At 38.3% G+C, this 27669-nt stretch overlaps 1 protein-coding gene across 6 annotated transcripts in view; it reads right to left on the minus strand.

The window, feature by feature from the left end:
- Positions 1-27669, minus strand: part of LOC149779385 (polypeptide N-acetylgalactosaminyltransferase 13-like) — a 165948-nt gene that overhangs the window by 113606 nt on the left and 24673 nt on the right. For 4 of the 6 annotated variants that reach the window (XM_089940029.1, XM_089940027.1, XM_089940025.1 and 1 more), the window contains one exon: positions 15777-15869. The exons of the other annotated variants lie outside the window; for them this stretch is intronic. In XM_089940029.1, the coding sequence (XP_089796155.1) occupies positions 15777-15869 (93 nt within the window). The remainder of the gene's footprint in view (positions 1-15776; positions 15870-27669) is intronic. 6 annotated transcript variants of the gene reach the window in all.

The following is a 27669-nucleotide window of genomic DNA, read 5'->3' on the forward strand; positions in this document are numbered from 1 at the left end:
TCAATTTTCATCCAGGTACTCACCGTGGATTTCGGAATCTTGAATTTTTCTGCTGTAGGTCTAATTCTCAGACATTTTGCTTTTGCTTTAATGTATAATGTTTATAGTGACCACGTACAGAACCGGGTGGAGCACTCTCAGGTTCAAGATAATCAGACTCGTCATCTAGAGCAGCTTAATTCATAGGCGGTACGTTTTGTGATGCATCCTCAGAATCATTAATTCGAGGTCGCTTCTGTGGACAGCCTACTGGCCTCTTTGGAGACGATTTCGGCAAGGGAGAGTCCCTCCACGAATTAGGCAGTGCCTCCTTGCTTGTTGCATAATATATGATAAACTTATCCATCAAAATTATTACAGTACTAACAATATTATGTTTCACAACGACAGCTATCCAGTATATAAACTTTTTTGACAGTGGTGGGTATTTATACTTTATATTTTAATAGCTTGATTGGCCAACAAAAATATGATTGGTTGTCAGTGTAGACATTATTACACACGAAACCACTTCAAACAGGTGTGACAGTTATGGCTTTGATTAGAAACCATGACCCCTGCTTTATATCATTAAACAATACATCGGTGAGTCGGTACGGATTAGTAAAATTCATTGGCATTGTGCAACAAAACAAACCCCTTATCCCTGAGGCATTATATACCAAGGTTTAAACATAGTTATTGTTCTATTGGTAGTAAACCTCTTTGTAGACGATAAATATTGATTGTGGGTGCTAAATGTTCGGTACATCGTGTGCTCTTTTAATGAAATCCAGATGGCTGCATTTTATTTCCGAATACACATGTCAAAGAAATCCCACAAGTTTTATTATGAACAATTATCACCTAGACACCTTGAAATCTCCGACATGCCGGTACATCAAAACAATCTTTGAGCAGTCAATGTTTCGAGTCAGCAAGCTCTACTCATTTAGAAACTACCCTCGACTAGGTGTGGAGAAAAAAAAAGAGAGAACCACAACAAATAGACCACCTTTATTTTTTTTTTAAAATACCAACATATTAAACACACCGACTCGTATATTGCAACTTGCCTGTTATTTTTACCCTTCCTATGCGTGCATACAACACTCACCCCATATGGAGCCTCTCACCTTTGGTGCTCTAAGATTAGCCATCATACATGTACCGGTATTTCTACTCTCGATACTAATGTTTCTGTCATAAATATCTTAACAATTATAATTCCAAAATCTTTTTATTTAGTTTGCATTAATATCTTAATTACACAGAAGTTAAGCTTGCACGCGTTGGTAATGTAGATTTTAATGATCACCGATTAGCAGAGGGTTAAACTGGATTGCAAGATTATATAGTAATATGGCAGTTCTTTTGGAAAATACGCACACAATCGTGGCTCTAATACAGTGGGACCCCGCTATAACACGGTAGTTGGGAGCCATAGAATCCGACCGTGTTATGAACCGAACCGTGTTATATGCAACCAAGTCAGTTAGCATAAGAAAATATACCCTCCCTCCCAAAAAAAAAAAGGGGGGGGTAATAAATGCAGGTGGTAAAATACGTGCTTCGTCGGCACAGTTGCTATCTTGAATTAATGCATATTAAATGAGAAATACACCTGTAGTGAAAAGAGAGAAGACATCATATAATAGTTTACTTTATTTAGAGAACCATGAATTGGTACATATACGTGAATACTGTTCATATATAAATGTCTAATGTATAGCATGATCAGAGTATCAACGCAGTGTACTCACCTGCGAACCTCATCATATAACTGAATCCACAATACAAGTGATTCCATCGAAAATATGCATACACAGCTTTAAAATATTCATTAATTTTTTAACAGGTCATATTGGTCTGAATTCAGTGGAAAAACAGCACAATCACATAACGAATGACGAAGCACATTTACTTTGTAGTATGTTCGAAGTCGGTAAAAGTTAGTTTGCATTTTAAGCCACCGTTGGCATAAACTTTTTCCCTACAAAAAGTAAACTTTCACAGCACAGTTAAAGTGTTCCAGTCACGTTGGAATTGGAAAATGCAAAAATCCATCAGATTCCATCACTTTTATTTAAGTCTGGTACTGACTTCCTTTGAAAACTTCTTTGCTGTTATTGAAAGATTGTAGTCGGCTTTCTTTGATGAAGGTGCATGCGCTTTTGAAGTCGCCGCTAAAGAACAGCTTTGGAGAACGAAACAAATGCCCATTTCTTATTGTGGCAGCAACATCAAATAATTGTACTGCATGATTGAGACGGGGATTTTTTCCATTTGCTGAGTACGTTTTCATAACAGTCGGTGCTTCAAAGGTAATCTGTTTCCTTTGAAATTTCAGCAAACTGTTTTATCTGGATACATTTTTAAAAGGAATTGGCCGTCATTTAGACTATTCTAGATACTGTCCCTCCATGCCTGCTGAATAAACCAATAAGATTTTTTTTAAATATTTTTTTTTATACATTTGTGGTAGCAGCGTGATGCTGCCTTTTACGCATGCATCTGAAAATTAACAAAGGGTCAATGGACGATAGAGATGCAGGTGTTCTGATGACATGAATTATTACAGAAAACGTGAGTGTTCTGAAGGATTTAATTCGGAGTGAAAAGAAGAGGAATTTTACTTACCATCCACACACAAATGCCAGTCTTTGTAAATATATTAATTACTAGCGAGCGGCCGAAAATCCAATGAAAGACAGATTACGACAGAATGCCTCATCCAGTTGATCTCTGTTACCAGAAATGTCAACAACAAATAAGCGGATATTTCACAACATACAGAACTCATGCTAGACATCAGGATAAGCGGATTATGATATAACAATGCACTGTCAGTATAGACAAAGAATTTGTGTATGTAACAATAGACAAATTTCAGTGCATTTTATATCCAGTATGTGGCTTCCTTTCATGGGGCCTCTGAATTTCTGCACTCCAAACCAATGGTTGTTTAAACAGCCAACAATGTTGCCAACAAATAAAACAAGCCACATGGTATGTTTTGCAGCCAATAAGGAAAAACAATCCAAGTTTGCGACATTGGCGAAGACCTACACGATCCTAGAATAAACTTTTTATGTTTTTTTTTCTTCTTACTTTTAAGAAGAAAGAAAAAGTACTTTTTCGTGTACGAGAAAAATACATATAAAATTTCAGGAGCCAAGCCACGATCGTTTTGCACTTTTTATTCATATGCGATCTCTATCCCAAAATGATAGGCAGCTTTTTATGGTTTTTTTTCCGTACTTTTTAAGATTTTTTTTGGTGCACAAGAAAAATACATGTATATGAAATTTTGGGAGCCATGCCATGACCATGTTATATCCGAATTTGCGTTATAATGGAGTGCGTTATAGCGGGGTCACACTGTACATGTATGGCTGTGTTTTCTGGTGGATGGACATGTATCACATAGACAAAACAGGCAAGTAATGCCTGATTTTCATTCATTATCCTTTCCGTGGTGCTTGATAAAATACTTGTTTTACTTCATGGCAGCACGTCGTCATGTGAGCTAACAGTAACATCATTACAGACATCGGGGGGGGGGGGGAGATACTCTTGCTCTTGCTCTTTGCATCTGTCCGTCTACGAGAGACGATGGCATAGCTCCAAAGTACGCTTTTGCTTATCCTTCTTTTTAGCTCTCTTTTCAGCTTGCTTTATTCTTCTCTTTTCCTCTGCGTTTTGAACTCCCTGCCTGACAGCTAGACGCCAGCTGGAACGGTTGTTTGCACAGCTCTCCCAGTCGTTGACATTGATGTTTGCTGTCTTCATATCCTTCTTGCAAACATCTTTGTAGCGCAGATGTGGTCGTCCAGTTGGTCGTGCACCTTCTGCTAACTCCCCATATAACAGGTCCTTGGGAATGCGACCTGGGTCCATTCTCTTGACATGGCCGAGCCAGCGAAGGCGCCTCTCGCTGAGTATGGAGAACATGCTGTTCATGTTGGCGCGTTCTAGAACCTCTGTGTTGGGTACTTTGTCCTGCCACTGGATGTGCAGAATGCACCGCAGACATCTCAGGTGGAAGCTGTTGAGTTTCCTCTCGTGTCTTGCATAGGTGGTCCATGTTTCGCTGCTGTAGAGAAGTGAGCTGAGCACGCACGCTTGGTAGACACGCAGTTTGGTCTTCTTTGTGAGGTTGGGGTTGTTCCAGACCCTCTGGTTAAGTCTGGCCATCACTGCTGCTGCCTTGGCAATCCTGCCGCCCACCTCAGAATCAATGGAGAGTGAGCTGGAGATGTTAGACCCGAGGTATGTGAAGTTCTCGACAACTTCCAAATTGTACCCATCGATGGAGACAGAGGGAGGGGAGTCTGTGTCCTGTGCCATGACATTTGTTTTCTTCAAACTGATGGTCAGTCCAAATTCCTTACATGCATGGGAGAGGTAGCATACCAGCTGCTGAAGTCCATCTTCTGTGTGTGATGTCAAGGCTGCATCGTCGGCAAAGAGCAATTCACGGATGAGTACCTCTGTGACTTTAGTCTTAGCACGGAGACGGGCGATGTTGAACAGCTTGCCGTCAGCCCTGGTATGAATGTACACTCCCTCGCTGCAGTCCTTGAATGCATACTGGAGAAGCATGGAGAAGAAAATGGCAAAGAGCGTCGGTGCAAGGACACAGACTTGTTTGACTCCGCTAACGACTGGGAATGCTTCAGATGTTGCACCACTGAAGCACACTGTGCTGTGCATGTTCTCGTGGAACGACATAATGACAGCAAGCAGACGTGGGGGGCAGCCGATCTTCTGCAGAAGTCTGAAGAGTCCACTCTGACTAACCATGTCAAACGCCTTCGTCAGGTCTATGAAGGCAACGTAGAGGGGCATCCGCTGCTCGCGACACTTCTCCTGCAGGTGACGTAGTGAGAAGATCATGTCTACAGTTGACCTGACGGCTCGAAATCCACACTGGGATTCTGGGTAAACGCGGGAGGCTAGGATCTGCAAGCGTGCCAAGGCAACACGGGCGAAGGCCTTTCCGACGATGCTGAGGAGGGAGATGCCCCAATAGTTGTTGCAGTCGCTACGGTCTCCTTTGTTTTTGTACAAAGTGACGATGTTGGCATCACGCATGTCCTGTGGGATGTATCCCTGTTCCCAGCAAAGGCAGAGGAGTGTGTGTAGGGGCTGAAGCAGTGCTGGTTTTCCGCTCTTGAGGACTTCAGGCGGAATGCCGTCGCTTCCAGGAGCCTTCCCACAGGCAAGGCAATCGATGGCTTTTCCGAGCTCTTACAGGGTGGGCTGTGTGTCTAGCTCCTCCATGACAGGCAGGTCTGGAATGGCGTCCAGGGCAGTTCCAGTGACATTGTTTTGGGTTGCATATAGCTCGAGATAGTGCTCAACCCATCGCTGCAGTTGTTTCCCCTGGTCTGTGATGACTTCGCCCATCTTGGACTTGAGGGGGGGGCGGTCTTGTAGCTGGGGGGGCCTGTCGCTTGTTTGATACCCTCATACATTCCTCTTGTATCCCCAGTGTCAGCAGCTGTCTGTATACTGTTGCAAAGGTTCAGCCAGTAGGTGTTGGCACAGCGGCGGGCGGTCTTCTGGGCGTTATTCCTTGCAATCCTGAGGGCTTGTAGTGTTCTGGGGCTAGGTGCAGCCTTGTATGCCAGGAGGGCTTTCCTCTTTGCCTCAGTCACGGGCTCCATCTCCTCCCAGTTTGCCTCATACCAGTCGACATTTTTTCGCTCCCTCTTCCCGTAAGCTGTGATGGCTGAATTGTACACAGAGTCACGGATATGGGACCACTTGGAATCAATGGTGTCATCAGGTGTCACTTTGGTGAGGGCTTCCTTCAGTTTGCTGATGAACTGCTGTGTTTTCTCTGGGTTGCTTGCACAGCAGGTGTTGATACGTGGGTGACCCTTCTTCTTGGCGTGGTGCAGCTTCTTGGGTAATATTCGCACCTTGCTGGCCACGAGGGAATGGTCCGTGTCACAATCGGCACTGTGGTAGCTGCGGGTAACGAGGACACTGGCCAGTTCTGCACGCCTGGTGATGACGAGGTCTAGCTGGTGCCAGTGGCGTGAACGTGGTTGTCTCCACGACACCTGGTGGATCTCCTTGCATTTGAAGAAAGTGTTTGTCACACATAGGCTGTGGGAGCAGCACATCTCCAGCAGTCGCTGACCATTCTCGTTGATCTTGCCCCTTCCGTAAAAGCCGAGACAGGTGGACCAGGCCTCATGGTCAGCTCCCACTCTAGCATTGAAGTCTCCTAGTAAGTACAGGCTTTCATTGTTGGGGATACTGGATATTGCCTGATCCAGAGCCTCATAAAACTTGTCTTTCTCCTCGTAGGTGGAGTAGAGGGTTGGAGCGTACACACTGAAGATGTTGACCGGGCCTAAGGATGTTGACAGCCGGAGGGCAAGGATTCTCTCAGTACCCGATGATGGAGGTTCAATGAAGGCGATTAGCGTGTTCTTGACGGCAAAGCCTACACCATGCTGCCTAGGTTCATCCAAGGGCTTCCCCTGCCAAAAGAATGTGTAATTGGCTTCCCTGATGGTGCCGCTGTCAGCCAGTCGGGTCTCCTGGAGGCAGGCAATGTCGATGTTCAGTCGGGAGAGTTCTCTGTCAATGACGGCAGTCTTCCGTGCATCGTCGATCTGCTGTAGGTCAGTGGTCAATCCAGGACACATGGTCCTGATGTTCCAGGTTGCAAAACGAAGAGTTGGAGTCTTTTTATTTCTTCTTTTAGTCTTTCCTGGTGCAGAGTTTTGTGGCCCACTTGTCGAGATGGTTCTCTAAGCTCCACGCACCCAGTGAAGCAGGCAGGCCATGGCGGGCAGCACCTTACTGACTGGGGGCTGCCCAGCTTGAGGCGGGCGGTAGCTGTCCAGTGAGACCTGATGATCTCTCCCACCGTCAGAAGTAACCCCTGGCGCCAAGCTCTATGCCAATCGAGCTTTGACTTAGAACCGGTAAACTGCTACTTCTCGTGTTGTGCCAACGCCGTACGACGACGCTGGAGTGTCCTCTCCAGTGGAGCTATGAAGCCTGGGCAGGGTGGTATGGAGAATCAGCTGTTGCCCATGCAGCAAGTCCCCCCTCTCCACGCAGCTGGTGTGCCCAAGGGAACGACGAATGCCGATACAGCTTGGCACCAACGGCGTCGCAGGAGTTGCCGGAATGACGTTGAAGTCAATGTCATACCGCCTTAGGGACTCCATCTCCGGATTTTCTGTCAGGGTTTACTCCCTTAGCCTTTCCCATGAGTGGGTATAGCCACAAGGCAGCAGAGGTTTGGAATCGGAGTTTTCCTTCTCCTAGATGAGCTACCATCCAAGGTTTACGAGTCCCATCTACCCGAAGCAACTGGTTTTAAAGCGCCAGTGGGCCGCCTTCACCCCTTCTCCTGTTAGTAGAAAACATGGTCTGCCGGGCTTCAAATCTAAGCCACTCGCGAAGGCCAGGAGCTGGATTTTAGTTGACAGAGGCAGTAAGAGACGCAGGCCGTATGGGGCATTTTGGAGGATTGGGGCGCTTGTCTCCCACTCCCACCCCGGGCAATGTCAACCTTAGACCATGGGGGTGGGGGGGGGGAGATAAATCTATCTTCAAATGTATGTTTTCGGACACCTAATTAAAGAATTTGATATGTATTCAGACGACAAAAAAAGTAATTATTTGTTGCAGTCAGAAAACATACGGTAAATATGGTAGTATGATTTCTGACATCGAAAGGTTTTACTATCTTTTTTTTTTAGCAAATGAAGCTTACTGGATTGCAGATCAGCCATTATTTGTGCAAATCTGAAAGGCCTATACCAGAATTCTTTCTGTCAAAGTTGTCAACTGTTGTTGACCAGTGTTGAGAAATTACTTAAAGGTTTGTTTTGATTTTTAGTACATGTAGCTAAATTTGACATCAGATAGACACTGTTGGTACAAACCTGAATCATGCTGAATTCTGTCAACATTTGTCAAAGACTGTTCAGAATGTTCTGAGAAGTCATTTAAAGGTAGTCCTGATTATTACATACAACAAATGTGGATCTTAATTTGCACAGTGAGGACTTGTTTTAGACATATCACATGACGCACATTCTTTCATTGGACCAGATGATATTGTTATTTAATTACTACCAAAATGTGACTTGTAAGGAAAAAGCCAAACAATTAGCTGATGATAGTCGATGAATACCGAATTAAATTTATTACAGTGAAAATTAATGTGGGAAATTGTGATGATTCCAGACTAATCTCTCAGTCTCTCTCACACAGAAGCATATGTGTGATTTTGATTTTTAATGTAGCATTAGCAATGTAACAGTCATAATGCTATGATGTGTACAGTGCGACAATTTTATAGTGATGTCTAGCACTGGGGCATCATGCCGCAGACATGTAGCACAATGTCCCACTCAGTCATACTATCCTGACACCAGGCCAACCAGTCCTAACACTAACCCGTGAATACTGAGCACTCTGCGAGGCAGCTATTAAAACCATTTTGTAAAGTCTTTGGTATGACTTGGCTGGGGTTTGAACATGTGACCTCCTGCATCTGAGGCAGACACTCAAAACAAAAAGGCCACCAGCAGTCCTATCTCTCAACAGAATATGAAGATTCAGTAAATCGTATTTCAGCTGACTTTTGCCTGACAATAAAATTTCTTGTTTTTATGTGCTATTTTCATGATGCTGAAACTGCATGCACTCACTTGTTTAGCACCCTACATTAATTCTTCTCAAATTCTGTTTGTTCACTCTTTCTGTTATTCTTGCACTAACTTTACATCTTTTCCCACTCGTACTTAATTTAGAAAACAAAATTCACTTTTAGCTGTAACATGCTGTCCTTCAACAAATATTCTCTCTCCCTCTCCAAGTAGTGACCTGAATCTCAGATATTTTTAAAAAATGTTTCTGTAAATAAATTAATATGCACATAACTAAAATAACCTTTCCAACATACATTGTACTTTAATTTCAGTCCATCTATTTCTGACAGAAATGCTTGTGAAGAGAACCATGTTTTACCAGGACATGCTTTACAAAGAAAACCACAATTTACAAAGAGAATGTGATCATTATTTTAAAAATAGCAGCTGCATATGAAACTTCCTCATCAAACAGACAGTATTGTTTAGTCTTTATGGTAAAATATTACATGTATTATGAAAATACAAATCGGATTTATGTCTTTAGCAGTCATGAATTATCTCTCTTTCACTCTCTTGTAAATGAATTCAGTGGTTTGATTCAGTACATTTTCTTTCGTGTATAACTGATTATGAACTTGACACTTCATGATATCTATTTTTTGTAATGTGCAACAGCATGGACATTATCATATTGCTATATCCATCAACAATATGTATATATTCTCACACTTAAAAACAATTGTGATTCATAATGCAGGGTTCCTTCAGTAACATCACATGGACTTGCATCTTGGAAACTGCCAAAGTTGTATGCGGCCAAGCGGAAATATTTTGACATACATTTAAACTTAAATATATTGCAAACCATTGACTACACTGAAGTCAAAATGTCTGATAATGCATTAATAATAATAATAATAATGATAATAATAATAATAATAATAATTCTTGTTTTAATGTGGGAAGATTAATTAGAATAAAGTATCTTGTTTCTCTTAAGCTCTTCACACCCCCAAGCCACTTACAGTCTACAAGTATGCACCTTAAAAAATCAAGTCACAACATTTAACACATTAACAATCAAGTAATAACATTTTATACTACTCAAAACATAATCATATTGAAACAAAACCAAAGATCAGCATGCACAAAAAGAAAACAATTGGAATAGAAACAGGAATTTTACACAAACAATACGACATGCAGAAATTAATCAATCCTGAATAATTTAGGTGTGATGTGATAGTCTTCAGTTTTTCTATATTTTTTTTTTACTGGCTATATTTAATAATGTATGTACATACATACTGTACATATAGTGTTTAAAGGCACATCAGCACAATCTTAGCTATAAAGTGCCAAGCAAATGCTAGAAAGCAAAATTGGTAAAGGCAAAAACCTTGCCAAAGCCATAAGAAGACAACCCCTTTCAAGCAAAAAGTACACATGCACCATGAGACCAAAAAAGGTAACAATCTCGCAAACCCAGCCCAAAATGCATGCAAAACAAAGATAAAGGCAAAGAAAGATAAAATCCCTGCAAGGTTAAATTTTCTATATGGATAACATTCTTCTATAAAGTTTGACACTCCTATTGAAACATCATCATGCGATGCGTAATAGAGTGGCCTCCTCCATTAAGACATCCAGGAAGAGTGTATCAGGCCATTCTGCATCTCTAAGCACTGCAATGGAGTGGCATTATTTACATTAATTTGAAAGGACTTCAGGCTGAGATGATTTCCTTCAAAACTCGTCAAATTCTGTAATTTTTAATATTTTTTGTATTAATAACAATGAGCATACAGTCAAACCCGGTTATCTCGATTACGTCGGGGGTGTAAAAAAATCGTCGACATAACCGGGTCCCGAGATATCCGGGTTCATAAAAACCGGTAATTTTAAAAATGTCCTTGAGCATTACTCCGGTCTCTTGCTGGTGTTTACTGGAATCCCCTCCCACTGCATGTTACAATAAAATAAACAAAACGTTTAATTGATAATAAAATGAAATGAACTAACCTGGTGTTGTTATCATTTATTCCTTTTTTATCATCATAAGTAATTTATTAAAGAAAAAATATATCTATGAACTCCTTATATCACATGTAGCGTATGCATCCATTACTGTAGTGTGCATCACTTATGTCAGATAACACACGACGCATTTTTATAATTGATGTGAATATTGAAAAACAAATCATGTTTGGTTGTACTCAGAGGTTTGAATATGTTATCAGATTGAAAAATGGATCAAAGAAAATCACAAACGAGAGAGTGAGAGAGAAACATCCACCGATTGCTTTCAGGCACCCGCCATTCACGCATAACGCGGTGTTAGGTGCAAAATAACCAAGATTGTATTATATCCAGGTTAATATATGACAGTATCTCGCAGATAAAGATCAATAAATGTTTTTGAAAATACATGTACATGTACATTGACTGTGAGTGCAAATGACACTCCTTTCGCTAGCATGGGTTACAAAGAGTATTTATTAAAGCAAGTTAATGTTGAGTAGACTACTTACCCCGCAGGCATCAATGCGAGTTTGTATCAATTATGATTCCAGATGGCAAATAAATAGATGCACGGGTGGTGAATAAACACATCCGGTAGCGAGCAGTAAACTAATTCTTTGAACTTACCGGCCTGAAAATCGATCGCTTTTGCTGACTATTTCTTGTACAATTTCTGTGAGATTGACGTTAAAAAGTTGCATTTCGTCGAATTAAGCGGGTCCACATGTTACTTCGGACCGAAACTTATGCCCGACATAACCGGGTTATCGACTTAACAGAGGTTGAGATAAGCGGGTAAAAAATAGCATAACAAAGAAGAATTTTTTCGGGACCGGACCAAAACGCTCGACATAAGCGGGTTGTCGAGATAACCGAGGTCGAGATAAGTGGGTTTGACTGTATATGAAGATGGTTTTGGCATCCATTGCATAAATCTGAAAGGCCTTTGTGCTAGACCACTTTCTGTCAAATTTAATTGTGGCAGTTATCTGTTTAGCAGTTTTAAAAAGAAATATGAGGTTTATCTATATTTAGTGATAGTGACACTTCTGATGGCAGATCGTAAAAGTTTGCATATGCTGCTGTCAGTTTTGCTTAGTCCATTTTGAGATATCATTTAATGATTCTGAAAGACCTTCAATCCAATGTTCTCTGCAAACTTTGGTCAATTTTGTTAAGTGGTTTTGTCAAGTAATCATTTGAATCTCTTGTTTGGTAACAAGCGTGATATCTGAGGACACGTCAACATCATTTGTACAAATCTGAAAGTGCTTCATGCTGTCAAATCCAGTTAAAATTTGTTCAGATGTGAGACACATACATGGAGGACACAGGCCATACCATCAGCTCACTTGACCTTACGGCCAGGTAAGCAAATAATGCAAGTGCTAGAAGAAACAAAATTATTTTCTGGGCTACTCAATAAAGCTAGATTCTTTTCTGGTAGCCTAGGCTAGCTACGGTCTGGTTTTTATATTTGGTTGATAACTCTAAAAGCTCAAAGCAGAAATGGAGAACAGCCCTCTTCTGAAATTTTCTTTACTAAATTATGACATCTACAGATTCTTCCTTTCAAGGGTATGCATGTACCTTTTTAACAGAATGAACTTTTAATTATACGAGGAGAACTTTGGCATAACAATTGCTTTTTTGTAAAAGACATTTGAGTCACTGTCACACACAACTGTTACCTTAGTGCATAAATATATTTGGGTTTTAAGATTTCTGTAAGGACTTTTAGAGTTAATTAACATAATTTGCAACATCTCAATATAACAAAAGCCATGCCAAAATCACAAATCCAAAGACATGAATTGTGGGTTGTTTATGTGCAATACATTATAATTATAATTAGCCATAAAAATCTGAAACAAATTTAAATGTCTGAAATATCTAACAATAAACTTTAAGACTACAGTATAATAATATCAATGAATATTCTTCTGTTCACGCTAGAAAACAAACAAGAGATAATACCATACATAATCGTGTACACCTTTGATTCAAATGCAACAACACAGACTTATACCAGTCACCATATAACATATAATGTGCTGATAGTTCTTGGTACATGCAGTACTATAGGGCTAATCAGTAGAAGAAAGAAGATAGAACCTAATCTGCTGGTTCATAACCCTAAAGGAGTGAGAGAACTAAGCTTATTAAATTTCTGAGGACTAACAACAGAGATTCTGATCATCTGGCAAATTACCCTGAAGCATGGCAGATCTCACTCACTGCAGTTTTAGAGGAATAAAAAGTAAAACAAACATAGACCCTATTCTGCCAATGCATTATGTAACTGTATTTCAGGTTCCATATTGTCTGCAGTTGAATCTGACCTGTACACAAGCATACACAGAAGATACCATATTATTAAATAAAGCCCAGTCCCAAATTTATAAAACTTTTGAGCATAAAATTCGACTCCAGATTTCTAAGTACAGTTATTGATAAAATCAGGAAAGAGGTACTTTGTGTAAATGTCACTGATTATGTGAAGAAAGCTAGTACCGGTATTGTAAATGACAAACTGTAATGTGTCATAAATGATTCAACTCTTCAGTTGATAACGTCAACATCACGAACACTTAATGTGCAGTATTAAAACAGAATAATTAAAAAAGTAGGATGCTTATCTAGGGTTTTGCCTGTATTGATTGATGTCCTATGATCCTGCAGTGACTGATGTCCAATGAGCCTGCAGTGACTGATGTCCAATGAACATGTAGTGACTGATGTCCAATGAGCCTGCAGTGACAGATGTCCAATGAGCATGTAGTGACTGATGTCCAATAAGCCTGCAGTGACTGATGTCCAATGAGCCTGTATTGACTGATGTCCAACAAGCCTGTAGTGATTGATGTCCAATGAGCCTGCAGTGATGTCCATCAGCCTGTAGTGACTGACATCCAATGAGCCTGCATTGATTGATTTTATATGATCCTGCAGTGACTAATGTCCAATGAGCCTGTATTGATTGATGTCCAATAAGCCTGTAGTGACTGATGTCCAATGAGCCTGTACTGATTGACATCCAATAAGCCTGTATTGAGTGATGTCCAATGAGCCTGCAGTGACTGATGTCCAATGAGCCTGTAGTGATTGATGTCCAATGAGCCTGCAGTGGCTGATAAACAATGAGCATGTAGTGATTGATATCCAATGAGCCTGCAGTGACTGATATCCAATGAACCTGTACTGACTGACGTCCAATGTGCCTGCAGTGATTGATGTCCAATGAGCCTGCAGTGATTGATGTCCATCAGCCTGTAGTGACTGACATCCAATGAGCCTGCAATGGCTGATGTTCAATCAGCCTGTACTGACTGATGTCTAATCTACCTGCACTTTTGTCACAAGATCTTGGCGAGATTTAATTGCATGCAGAAATCTTCTAAGTCTGATTTTACGAATAATTTACATTTTCAATATTACCGAAGGTTAGGTGACTGCCATTCAAGATCGTTGATAGTTTTCCTGTTTTCAAGCAGGAGACCATGGCAATCTATGGCAAAGTGCATTGTCATTTTGCAATATTAATTGTAAACTTGCAAAATGTTTTGTAATTACTGGCCATAATTGAAAGTAATAGCATTAATGTACTTCTCAATATTAATATTTCCTTCCATTTTAATCAAAGTACATGTACTCCATGATATGAAATGCAGTCCAAAAACATGCCACATACCCTGACATTTATTTTTGCATCACCAAAGACACTTGGAACAGTTATCATCTTCAAAGTTTCTCTACAGATGACTTTGACCAGTGAGGATAACTAAGTTCCATCAAAAGTTCTTACTTCAATATATTACAACTGTGAGATGTCTCTTTTCCTTGTATTCTGCATGTGATTTGTTTTGTTATTAGCAAATACCATCAGTGTCTTCCAAAACTGGTGTTTCTTTGAACCATAATTATGAAGTCAGCGCTGAACTGACCTCATGGATGCATTTTCAGGTGCTTATTGGTTGTAATTACTGCATCTGTAATCTCTCTTAAACTATATATGTTTTTGCTTCACCACACTCAGAAGCCGACAATTTCCTCTTTCAATGAGTTTTCTGTCCACAGCAGCTGCTTTTTTCCACATTTTCCTTGTTTTCACTCCTGAGTCATAGAATGTAGACTGATGTCTTATGTCATCTGCCATCATTGTTACAATGTGACATTTAACAGCTTTCAAATGCAGACCACATCCTTTACACCAGTGTATTGGTAAATGAAGATTCCAAACGTATGTCCAGTCACAAAACCTTTATGTTTAGAATGAAGATAAACATAAAACAAGTCTTACTAACTGGTGTTTTACATCTGTAATGTCAGCAGAAGTTGCCTCAATTCTGGCACCTCACTGTACATTTAGTTGACAAGTTATTTAATCACAAATTTTTACATGTAGACTATGAAATTTAACTTTAAGCTTATTTGTACCATAGTTATTCTAACAGAAGCCCCCTTCTAAAATCCCCCCCTTTTCCACCAAACATTAATATTTTATCGAGGCTTATAGATCCATATATATCCATTAGGGTATGTCCAAATAAAAAAAACAGTACATGAGTAATCCAACGACTGTTAGTAAAATAAAATAAAAACTTAATTTACAAACATTTTCATTCAAAATTTTCAAAGCCCCCCACCCCAATCTATTAGAATAACTATGGTACATGTACATGCTCATGATCACCTTCTTTGAAAACTTTTGGTGGATAGGTTCTGTGAACCAGAATCTTTTAGTGTCATTCAATTTTCATGAATATGGTCAACTCAGCATATTTGTGACTGTTTATCTTCAATATAGTGTCATATGCTCTTGAATACAAAATATTTCAATCGATGTAGTTTTCATTTAAAACTTTTATGCTTGGTTTAATTGTTTGATTTTTTAATGATCTCATTTATCATCCACCTTTAAATGATATTTTTTTCATGCAAATCAGAACACAAAGAAAGTGAGCACTTGCATATTTTTAAACATTACAATTTTATGCAACATATATGCTTTATTTAAGTTTAAACTAATTCAGTATATTACAATTCTAAATAAAATCTGCAGTAACTGATAATCTTGGAGTCCTAACCCTTGCTCAAAAGTTTCATGTCCTGCAAGCTTTGAGCGGTAAATGAGATTACCTTGGCCTTTTCTACTGTGCATTGGTGGTGCAGGTGAATCAGGAAAAATGTGAATTGGTTGTTTTGGTTGAGGTTTTGGTTCATTTGTATAATCTGAAAGCAATCAGCAATTGTGTTAAAAAGGATATTAATAATACATTTAAAAGGTAAAGAAAATAAATTATTATAAGGGATAAAAGTGTCAGACATTTTGCTTTGACATCATAAATTCACTATTGTTCCCTGGGTGCCATTTTTTGTTGACTTCATGGCTGCTACAAGCCATACTCCCATACCATAAAATGCCAACAGACCAAACCAACACACAATAATCCTTTTAGGGAAAACAACAGGACCCACCTTCTCAAATCCATGAATATAAGTACCATGTAGAGAGTCATTTTTCTAAAAACCACAAAAACTGATGCATCCAACAATATATGAATTCATACCTGTCAAGATAGATGCAAACTGCAATGCCTAAGTACATTAGTGAATGTGTACTTTGATTGTTTTGGCTTTTTAAAAAGTTTTAACAAAATTTTCCTTCATATCACTACGATATTTGCAGTTTGGCAGTTAATAGTGATGTCTTTCACTGGGGCATCATGCTGCAGACAATGTATCATGATGCCCCACCCAGTCATATTATCCAGACACCAGGCCAATCAGTCCTAACACAAACCTCTCAATGCCAAGTGCTAAGTGAAGCAGCAGCTAGTACCATTTTTACAAGTCTTTGGCATGACTTGACCAGGGTTCAAGCCTGCAACCTCCTGCATCTGAGGCAGGCACTCTAACCAGATCAGTAGTAACCATAAGTTGATCTGATTGATACTGATACAAGGTCATGCTCTGTTGACTTTTGATTCACTAATCAAATTACAGCTCTCTTATTCTGAGAGCAAAACTTGTCATTCTGATTATATTTTGCAGTCAATAACAGGTTACTAAACACGTTTGATTCATTAACTACACAGCGCTTTAAAGATTAATGTCTGGTAAATTTCAAAGACAATTATCAGTAAGATATGTCAAGAGTTGAAAATTCACTTGCTAACTCCAACTGGCGAGTGAACAAACATTTCTGTAGTTTACTGAATTTTCCAATCACACATCCATCTGCCAAGTGCTAAATGATGACTGACTAGTGACTCTCTTGAATGAAGAGATGTTGAGCAGAGCAAATATGCATTTATTACAATCTTTATCTAAAGAGAGAAAGAGCATGCATGGTAGATGTATGGTATATGTATGGTAGATGTACTATACTGGGAATAAAGGTGAGACACTGTTGAATGATCATATGTGATTACATGCTTGTAGAAAAAATATGATACTTAAAAAACCTGAAACAGCTTCAGACAACTTCAATATAAATTGCTAAAAGAGCAGGCTAGTATTAAAAACATACTAAACTTTTACTTGGTACAAGAAAAGTAAAAATATGGCCATGCCACAAACTAGAGAAACTTGAACTGCTTGACAATGCAATACTTTTTCAATGTTAACTATATGCATAAATAACTTCTAATTTGAAAAAGTATCTGTTTAAACCCTCTACCCTGTCATCCCATAGTTACCCAGAAGCACTACAGAAAGTCATAACCCAAAATCCATTACATTTATTTTATTTCTGCTGTGACTTCACTACAAAAAGTATTCTGAAATTAGTCTACATTTAGTGCTAAGCTTGGACACCTCCCAGGGACCCTTGCACACTTTTACTCTGGGTTTACAATATGTGTATGGATATAATAATGTAATGTATATTGTGTACAAGTCTGCTTCAACTGCAAAGACCCATGGCCTAGCAGATCTGGGTCTATGCAGTTTGTTTCAATCAGTAGAATAAATCAACATGACCCCAGATCTGAAAGCACAATATGCAATGGCATATCAGAATCTATGTTGTTTGCAGTTGGACTGACTTATGAGTATATACAGTACATAAACAGACCTGGCCAGTTGGAAGGGGGTGCATGCATGTGTGTGTGTGTGATTTGGATTTTTAATGTAGCTTTTTTTTTTTAAATTCAGTCATATCGCTATGATGTCTGCAGTGTGGCAGCTTATAGTAATGTCTAGCACTGGGGCATCATGCTGCAGACATGTATCATTATGTCCCACCCAGCCACATTATCCTGACACCTGGCCGACCAGTCCTAACACGAACCTCTTAATGCTGAATGCCTAGCAAGGCAGCTGTTAGTGTCATTTTTGTAAGTCTTTTGGTATGACTCAGCCAGGGTTCAAACCTGTGTCCTCCTGCATCTGAGGCTGAAGCACTAACCACTAGGCCACCAGAACGGTCAGGAATGGGGTGGGTTTTCGCTTACAATCCACATGCCTGACATATGGGACAAACAAATTTGCCTTGGGCAAGGGCAAGTTTGCAAGGTACTTGCCTGTGGGCAAGTCAAAAACAAGTTCTATTCAGTTCATAATGCTTTATGATCTGCAAGTTTTATACTATGTGACCTCACCACAGTACATGTTTATAATTAAATGGATAAAAAATGTGTTCTGAGATCATTCTCAAAAGTCAGTTTGTCCATGACTGTTTAGATGTATGTCTCTGTCACTGATTTCAAGCCAAAAACTGGATGATGTGGAAGTAGAATCATACATGTGAGTGGACACAACATTATCCAGAAAAGAATAAATAATGTTGGAATAAGGACTGTACTTTACCTCATTTTCTTACTGGATTTGATACTTAAAACTGCATGATCAGTTGAACTTTTAGTCGATATGTAGATAAAGAAAATACTACAACATATTACCAAATAAAATTATATTACTAAACAATCTAAATTATTTATCAACAGATTGTTTTAATGTGCACATTGGCAAGTTTGTCATCAGCAAGATGTCACACTGGTTTCAATGTTGTTTGCCAAGTTGGTAGTAACTCCCACATGCACATGTTCAAATACATGTATGGCTCTCCAACCATCATTAAATAAGCAGACTGTTGGTACCTCATGTATCAAACTCACAAACACTGGCTTTAAATTTGGAAAAATGTTCATACCGAAAGTTCTCAACAGCATTACAAGAAAGATATGGGTTACACAAAGCTTAATGAACACAGAATCTGTTGCACATTTTTACAAGTGAAATTTATATCATAAAGTAACAGTCTAGTCTGCTTTACAGGTTACAAATGGAGCAGTCTGAAGGCTGGAGAGCAACACATCTACAAACATGAATATAACACACATTTATATCAACTGGCCTTCTTTCCGTTTTTCATTAAATGACATGGACCCAACAGGTCTTTCTTTGCCAAACTACGTTTTAATATGGGCTTGACTTTCACCTGAATTCTCCCCCAACACCTGCAATTTTTCTTGTGTGAGCTTTTACAGGAAAATCCATGACAGGTTGTCACAAGTTGCTACACATTCTGATAAATGTGACTCCATATTGTCAAAGATTATGTGCAAAAGTCTGGTCTAACATACATGTCTTGATCCTTTAAAGTGATACTCAACTGAGCCAAGCTATAGTAAATTTAGTAAATTCTGTAAAAATGTGAACTTTTATTAACCAACAGTATGTCAAACCTACATACAGTATTTACGAAAAACAGCTTAATGTTAACCCTACATGTATGTACATGTAGGAGTGATCATTAACTGTTATGTATGCTTCAGGATTTTGTCCTTTTAACACAGAATTATTAAATATAATAATTATATATGTATTTACATTCTTCTACAATTAGTTTATTAATGTGAATGTAGGATTTACTTGTAAATAGTTAGTGTGTGTGTGTGTGTGTGTGTGTGTGAGAGAGAGAGGGATAACATATATGTCTTTTCATGAGTAATACTAATATTTGCAAATTGATTTATATAGTAGTGGACCTCAAAGAGATTACAGGTCATTGTCCTCAACTAATCAATCCTCTTAAAATAAAGACACTATTATTATTATTTGTACTTATAAAACAGATGCATATGTTATTGTTTAACTACATCATTTACCCTCAAAAGCTGTTTAAATGATTCGATGAGCAACATTTTATTCTCAAAAATAAAAACTGTTCTAATTACAGTGTATAAACATGATCTTATTGGTGTCTAGTCTATATGTAATAATAATAATAATAATAATGCTTTATTTATAGAGGGTGACTCATTAGTCAAGGACTGTTCTCCCTTGAGGCCATGTAAGAGTGTATAACAATGCACATTATATGAAGATAGCAATAATTACTGTTTATTTTAACATGTTTAGTATTAAAATACTGAATTCCATTATCCATTAGAAACACATACATGCTCATGAGAGCAAAAATGTGGAGTTTCTCGGGTTTGATCTTGAAAATATTGAGCAAGCTGAGGAAAGATATGTTCAGCAGTTGGATATTTTGTGAGATTTAGATTTGCACATAGAAGTTTCTGAGACTGAATCGTCCGAAGATGATGATGCTGACAGCGAGATGACGGAGTTCTTGCGGATAAACGTTGCACATAAGTTTGTAAATACTGAATAAATAAGTTGTGAAAGACTTCGACAAATAGGGAAAAAATTACATCAATGTGTCGACAAATTCATCTGAAATAAATGGTGAAAATTTTGTGGATTTTGTTTGGATATAAGAAGAGAAATTAAGGTAAGAGTGAATGCATGTGCACGATGTTTTCAAACAGGTAAAAACTATGGGGCACAAGCAGCTAGACACAGCTTTGTGCTTCTGAGGCATATCAGCAGAGATACTGAAAACAGTGCTGGGGCCGAATATTTTCAGCAGATTTTACATGTAGTGGAAGCTTGTTCCACATAACTGTACCCGAGTATTAGAAGCTCTTTTTAAATTGTTCTGTTTTTGGTTTTGGTGGTAGGTTTCCATGTGATATTGATCTCAACTGGTATTGTGCTGAAAAAGACCTGAATAAGTCCTTAAGATACTCTGGTGCAGTTCCATATAGACATTAATATAAAAGACTGCCTTGCGAAAATCTATCCTGTGATAAACAAGCTGGCTGACTCTCTCTTTTTGGAGCAGTTTCCGAATCTCCTGGACTATGGAAATTCGATAGGTGGAAACCTGATTATTCTTGGAGATCTCAACTTTCACTCTGACTGTCCCAGAAACTCAAATACATCAAAACTCATAGATTCCATTAATGTTGTCAACCGCAAACAGTTAACCAACCCACCCATAAACATGGTCACATTGTAGACTGGATTCTTCACAGACCTGATGATAACATTCTACGGTCCTCCCTGGTATCCCATGACCTTGCATCTGATCACCTCTGCATTATATGCCATCTTGACGTATCAGTCCCTAACCCTCTGCCTTTATTTGCTAATAAGAGAAACCTCCGTGTGATAAATAGAACCAAACTAATGCATGACATCCAAGCTAACCTAACAACTTGCTTACCTCCTACCACAGAACAACTCAATAACTGTCTGCGTTCATTACTTGACAAACATGCCCCAGCTACCAAGTGCAGAGTATCAATTCAAAAGTGTTCTCCATGGTATAGCAGTGTTAGGGACCAGCTTCGCACTGCTAAAAGAGACCGCCGTAAAGCTGAGAGGCTCTGGCTTTCCACCAGACTCACTATTCATAAGCAAATCTATGAAGTCGCTAAGAAGAATGTCACAAATATAGTCCATGCAGCGAAATCAGCCCACTACACTACTAAGATCATGGAAAGTTCCAGCTGCAAAGAGCTCTTCGAGATTGCTAACAAGCTAATGTCAAGAAACAAATCAACACCACTTCCAACTACCTTCTCTCCAGTCAACCTTCCGGACATGTTTGCAAATTTCTTCCGTGACAAAGTACAAACCATCAGAGATAAGCTTGACACCGCAATTTCAATTGACTCGTCGACACCATACACTTGGGATACAGAATTTGAGCGGCAACCATTAGCAGCATCTGAATCTGTCTCTATGGATTTCGTACGTACAATCGTGATGAAGAGTGCACCAAAGTCATGTGAACTTGATCCAATTCCAACATCACTGCTGCTTGAGTGCTTAGATCCAGTATTGCCTTCACTAACTGATGTTATTAATACCTCTCTCTCATCTGGGGAATTCCCATCAGTTTTCAAAACTGCCATTGTAAAGCCTCTGCTGAAGAAACCAACACTAGACCATAACGATTTAAAGAACTACTGCCCAGCTTCTAATCCCCCATTCATTTCAAAACTCTTAGAAAAGGTTGTTCTATCCCAGCTTGTATCTCATTCAAACAGTCTTTTTAGCAATGTACAATCTGCATATCGCCCTTGCCACATTACTGAAACTACTCTTCTAAAAGTAGTTAATGACATTCTCTCTGCGGTGGATAGCAGAAAGATTACAGTCCTCACCCTCCTTGATTTGTCTGCAGTATTTAACACAATAGACCATGATATATTACTTCACCGTCTCCAGCATGTATTTGGCATTCATGATACAGCCTTACTGTGGTTCAAGTCCTACTTGGTCAACAGGACACAAACTGTATCTGCAAATGGAATACACTCCAGCCCAGTTGATCTATGTTGTGATGTTCCACAGGGGTTTGTTTTTTGGACCTGTTCTCTTCATTCTGTACACTCAGCTGCTCTCAAGTGTCATAGATCATCATCCAGTGTCTCACCAATTGTACGCTGATGACACCCAAATATACAAATCTAGCCACCCAACTGAAGTTGATGCAACCATCCAAGGTGTAGAGAGGTGCATTTCTGATGTGAAATCATGGATGACTTGTAACATGCTGCAGATGAATGATGATAAAACTGAGGCCATTCTGATCACAACACAAAGACTTTCTCATTCACATCTTTTACCTCAAACAATAAATATCAGCAACGCCAACATTAAATTCTCACAATCAGTACAAAACCTAGGTGTTACTCTGGACAGTACTCTCACAATGCACCAACATGTCATGAACATATGCAAGTCTGCATATCTTGAGCTAAGACGCATCAGCTCAATTTGCAAATATCTTTCAGCTGATGCCACTAAAACACTTGTGTGTTCATTAGTACTTTCAAGACTGGACTATTGTAACTCAATTCTGTCTGGTTCATCTCAATATCTGCTCCAGAAACTTCAAAAAGTTCAAAACACAGCTGCTCGGATCACACTTAGAGTACCATGATCAAAGCACACCTCCCTGCTGCTCTGTACCCTGCACTGGCCATCCATTCGATCCAGAATCAAACACAAAATTTTTTCTCTGTGCTACATTTCAGTGTCGGACTCTAGTCCAACATACCTATCTGACCTCACCCATGTGTACACACCAGCAAGATACTTACGCTCCTCTTTTGACAATCGTATACTCATTATTCCCACTATGAAAACAAAGTCATATGGACAGCGTTCTTTTGCATACCATGGCCCAGCAACATGGAATGAATTGCCCACTGAACTCAGACACAAAGACACAGTGATCACATTCAAGAGGGCTCTCAAAACTCACTTATTTTGACTGCAAGAACAAACTTAAAGACCTAATGTTTCCTACCTGAAATATTCTCAGCATGTTTTTTATTTTTTAATGTTTTTCTAATTTCATGTTGTTTGTTTTTGTAATAATATTATTATGTTTCTTATCTTATAGGTGTTGTCTAATGTTGTAAAGCGCTTAGAGCTTCTAAAGATTAGGCGCTATACAAAGTCCTCATTATTATTATTATTATATATTGTGAACCATTTGAGTTCTGTAAATAATGCTTTTGAGGGATGATCAATAGATGCATCTACAATTACGCGTGCTGCTTGTTTCTGAAGTTTATAAATCCTGTAAAGCTCAGATTTAGCACAGTTTCCCCATACATTTGAACAATAATCCATTGTTGGAAGAATATATGACTTGTAGTATAGATTTAGAGTTTCCATAGGTAAATATTTCTTGAGTCTGCCCAGTAGGGCAATTTTGGATGGCAGTGTTTTACAAAGCTTACCAATATGGTCATTTCATAATAAATTATGTACAGTCACACCTACAAGCTTTTCATGTTTGACATTTTCTAATATATGATTATTTATTGCAAGAGATAGTTTTGGGTTCCCTTACTTGTGTAGCTTTTGTGACGTCCTCAAAATCATGCATTTTGTTTTACCTTCATTAATTACCATCCTATTTTGTTGTGCCCAGTTCTGGACTCGAATAAGGTCTGAGTTAATCTCATTTGGATAACTTCAGTATCAGAACATAGAAGATCCAGGAAAATGGACCACTTCTATACACAATTTTTGTATGATGGTTGCCTGACACATGAAACCAGTTCACTGAAAATTATCATATTAGTTCTTAAATGCAAAAACGAAAGAAAAACCAACATTGAATTATCTTAGCCTTTAAGGTACTGAAATATGAATATTAACATGAATTAATTGATAACATCTTTATTATAATATTCCAAAAAATTATTTAATCTGTCGGAAAATGTTATGCACACCTGTTTTCTATCCAAGCAGTTTATATACAGAAAGTAAACACCCTTAACCAAAGTTAATGATTGACTTCACACTTCAGGATCTTATTTACAGTAGCTTGAAACAATGCTTCTATAATCTGGAGTTAATCTACATGTATAGAATTAGGTATGCTAGGAACATGTCAACAAGTACTTGTTAGTAAGCCAATTAACAAATGCCTTACAAATGTCAATTTGAGTAAATCATACCTCATGTTATTAGGATGAATCTGTTAATTTATTTATTTATAATAACACTATTTATAACACTACACGATTTGGGCTGCCTTTTTTCAAGTGCAACACTTAAAATCTCTCCAACTATCCCTGTCAGGGTTGCAGATTTTATCTGACATTCCAGGTCATTTAATTTTATTTGCAGTTTCAGAATTAAGTCAGTTGTTTCCTGTGAAGTCATCTCTGCTTTAAGCTGCTTTGGAATTATCTGACCTACTCTGTACAATATTGATATCTTACATGTACATAATTTTTCTCTTTTGGTTTACTTTAATATTTATAATAACAGATGATGTTGAACAGAATCCAGGTCTATCCCACTCCAAAACATCAGATACAGTCTAAGTATTTTTTGTGTGTGGCAAGAACAGCTGACAAACTTTATCTTGTTCACCTGTACATTGCATCTGTCCAAAACAAGCTTCTATTTCTTGCAGAAAATTTTGATGACTTGGACATAATTTGTCCTAATGGAAACTCATCCTGATTACTATATAAATGGCAATGACATTAAATTAGATGGTTACCACACACTCATCTGAGGTGATGGAACTAAACATGGGGTGGAGATAATAATATATGGACTATATCAGAGAAAATGTGTTATTCAATCATGTAACAGAGTTACATATATAAAATAATGTACCTAAACTTCTGTAAAGAGTAGATGGTATCTATTAGCAGTTGTGTATCACTCTCCATCGGAATGAGATTCTCTCTGGGATTCCTTCAATATTTGCACAGATTGAACCCAGAGTATTTTTGAAAACCTACCGTAATAATTCTTGTGATCTAAAAGCAGACAAGCTAAATTCTAACCTGAGGAACCTCTGTGATATTATGGTACTAAACAACTTCCAATCTTTGATAAACAAACCTGTGAAAGTAACCACTCACTGAACATCCTTGCTTGATCCTGCTATAGTATCACCTACATGTAATATGGAAATCCTCTGGTGCATAGTACGATAGGGTCCTATGAAGAAATTCTAGAAAACGAGATCCATTAAGAAAGTGATCAGAATAAATAACCTCAGAGACTTGGTTAAATACAAAATGTTTCAAAATAAGGTAAACAGGTCAAAAAAATTGAAAAGTAAATTCTTTTGAAAGTTACAAAATCTGGACACCCTCAGAACCAATTTTAGAGGTTAACATGACACCAAGTTAAACAAAAATTATCCTGTAATATACCACCACTACTATTTACGCAATATAACATGCTAAGTAATGCATTACCTATGTTAGAGGATTGTTTATGATGATTCACCAAGTTATTTAAACGATGTGCTTCCTCCTTTGGTCGGAGAAATGACAAGATACAATTTACATGATCAACAAAACTCCTCTTGATTAACGACAGACCTGAAGTAACAAAAATATCTTTCCTTAACCCTTCTATTTCTCTGATGGAATGCCCTAACTGAAAATGTTCAATGCTCCAAAAGATCAGGGTCTATATTTGCTTTGCCGATTACTCCTAACAAACTGCATCAGCCCAGATCTGCTGGTACATTTTGTGATGGCAGATCTAAGGGCCTTAAAAAATACTATGAGTCAACTTGCTTACGGCAAGCTGACAGGAAAACAGAACATGCCCTCAGGAGATCTGAGCCTGCCCCCCAAATATGACAACAAAATATCACAACTAAATTTAAAAAATACTGCAAGATATAATGAATCTTAAGGAAATATACAACTTTCATGTTCATTTTATCTTTATTTGCATCTAAAACCAATATTAGAGTATTTAAAAAAAAGACCTTCAAATAAAACATATGGGGGATGAGGGTGGGGGTCTGAATGCAAATATCATCTGAAGAGCAAAGACAGATGTATGTATATAAACGATGGATCAAAGGGTTTTGTAAATGGCATGATTTTTAAAAGGGAGAAATGTTAGGGTAAAAGTCTGTAAACTAAAAAAAAAACTAAAAACAGCCAAGAACAAAAGGATGGACCTGTGTTACTCTAGATCATAACATTTTTCTTTATCTATATTTCCACTTAAAATTCAATTGATCATGCCTATGCATATTTAAGTATCAAATCCAGTAAGAATACAAGGTAAAAGCAAGTCACACACTGAAAAATTCAGTCTTTCCCTTTTTTTCTGGGGAGTTTTGTGTCAACTCACATGCCACTGCTTCTACACCATTCAACTTAACGTTGGTGACAAGCCTCTAACAATATTTGACAAGTCAGTTTTTGAGAATGATTTGAAAACACTTGATTTGGTCCATTTCATTATTTGCCACAATGAATGTTTGAAGCGGTCCCCAGTAATAATAAAAAACAAGATTATAAACACTAATTGTGGGTACTAGACTTCCAGGTGGCTAATTAATAGAAACTGGTGTCTCTTATTTCCAAATGCTAATCACACTAGTTATATTATTAACCATTATCACTTAATCACCTTGAAATCAATAACATGCATTAGAACACTCTTTAACAAACTTATTGTTCATAGTCAGCAATCTCAATACATTTGAAGCTTATAAACTGCCTGTGGCATGGTTATGATTTGAAAGTTGATGAATCCCATATACTTACAAATACTATGAATAAAGTGAGAAAATTAGACTGACCTTGATATCAACTACAATATGGAAATGTCAAACTGTATACTTCGAGTTATGAAGGACAGATGAAAGAAATTGAGGGTAGTTAAGTACTTGAAGAATGTAGTACATATAAATGCAAAATAAAGTTGCTGATGTGTGTATTGTGGCAAAAGGACAGAATAAAAAAATTTACAACATAAAGGATCAAGAACTGAATATAAGAATTAGCACTCAACCCCCTTTCTCTCAAGATTTTGTCATCTTCACCACAGACAAGTGCCTTGCAAACTGGAACTTGCCCAAGCTGAATTTGAACCTGGCCTGGGCATGTTTACAGTGGGCTCCAATTTATAACCAAGTACAAACAGTAACTAAAAATGTGCTCACAGAACATGAACACCCCACCAGTGTGCCCTAAAACTGACCTAAATATAAGCCCTAAATTGATGACTTATGGATGGACATGGGTAACACAATATGCCTTACCACTGTCCTGGTGGGGCATCAAAATATGTTAGCCCCACATAGATGATGCAGGACATAAAACAAATTTTTAGTGGCCATCTCTAGTCATTTCTGGGTCAAAAATTGGCCAAATTCTCTGCAAAAAACATTTAAAAAACTGGTTGATTACTCAGTGTGAACAATTTAAAA

This window comes from Sinohyriopsis cumingii, chromosome 17, assembly GCF_028554795.1.
Source record: "Sinohyriopsis cumingii isolate HCF-2022 chromosome 17, ASM2855479v2, whole genome shotgun sequence".
Lineage (NCBI taxonomy): Eukaryota > Metazoa > Mollusca > Bivalvia > Unionida > Unionidae > Sinohyriopsis > Sinohyriopsis cumingii.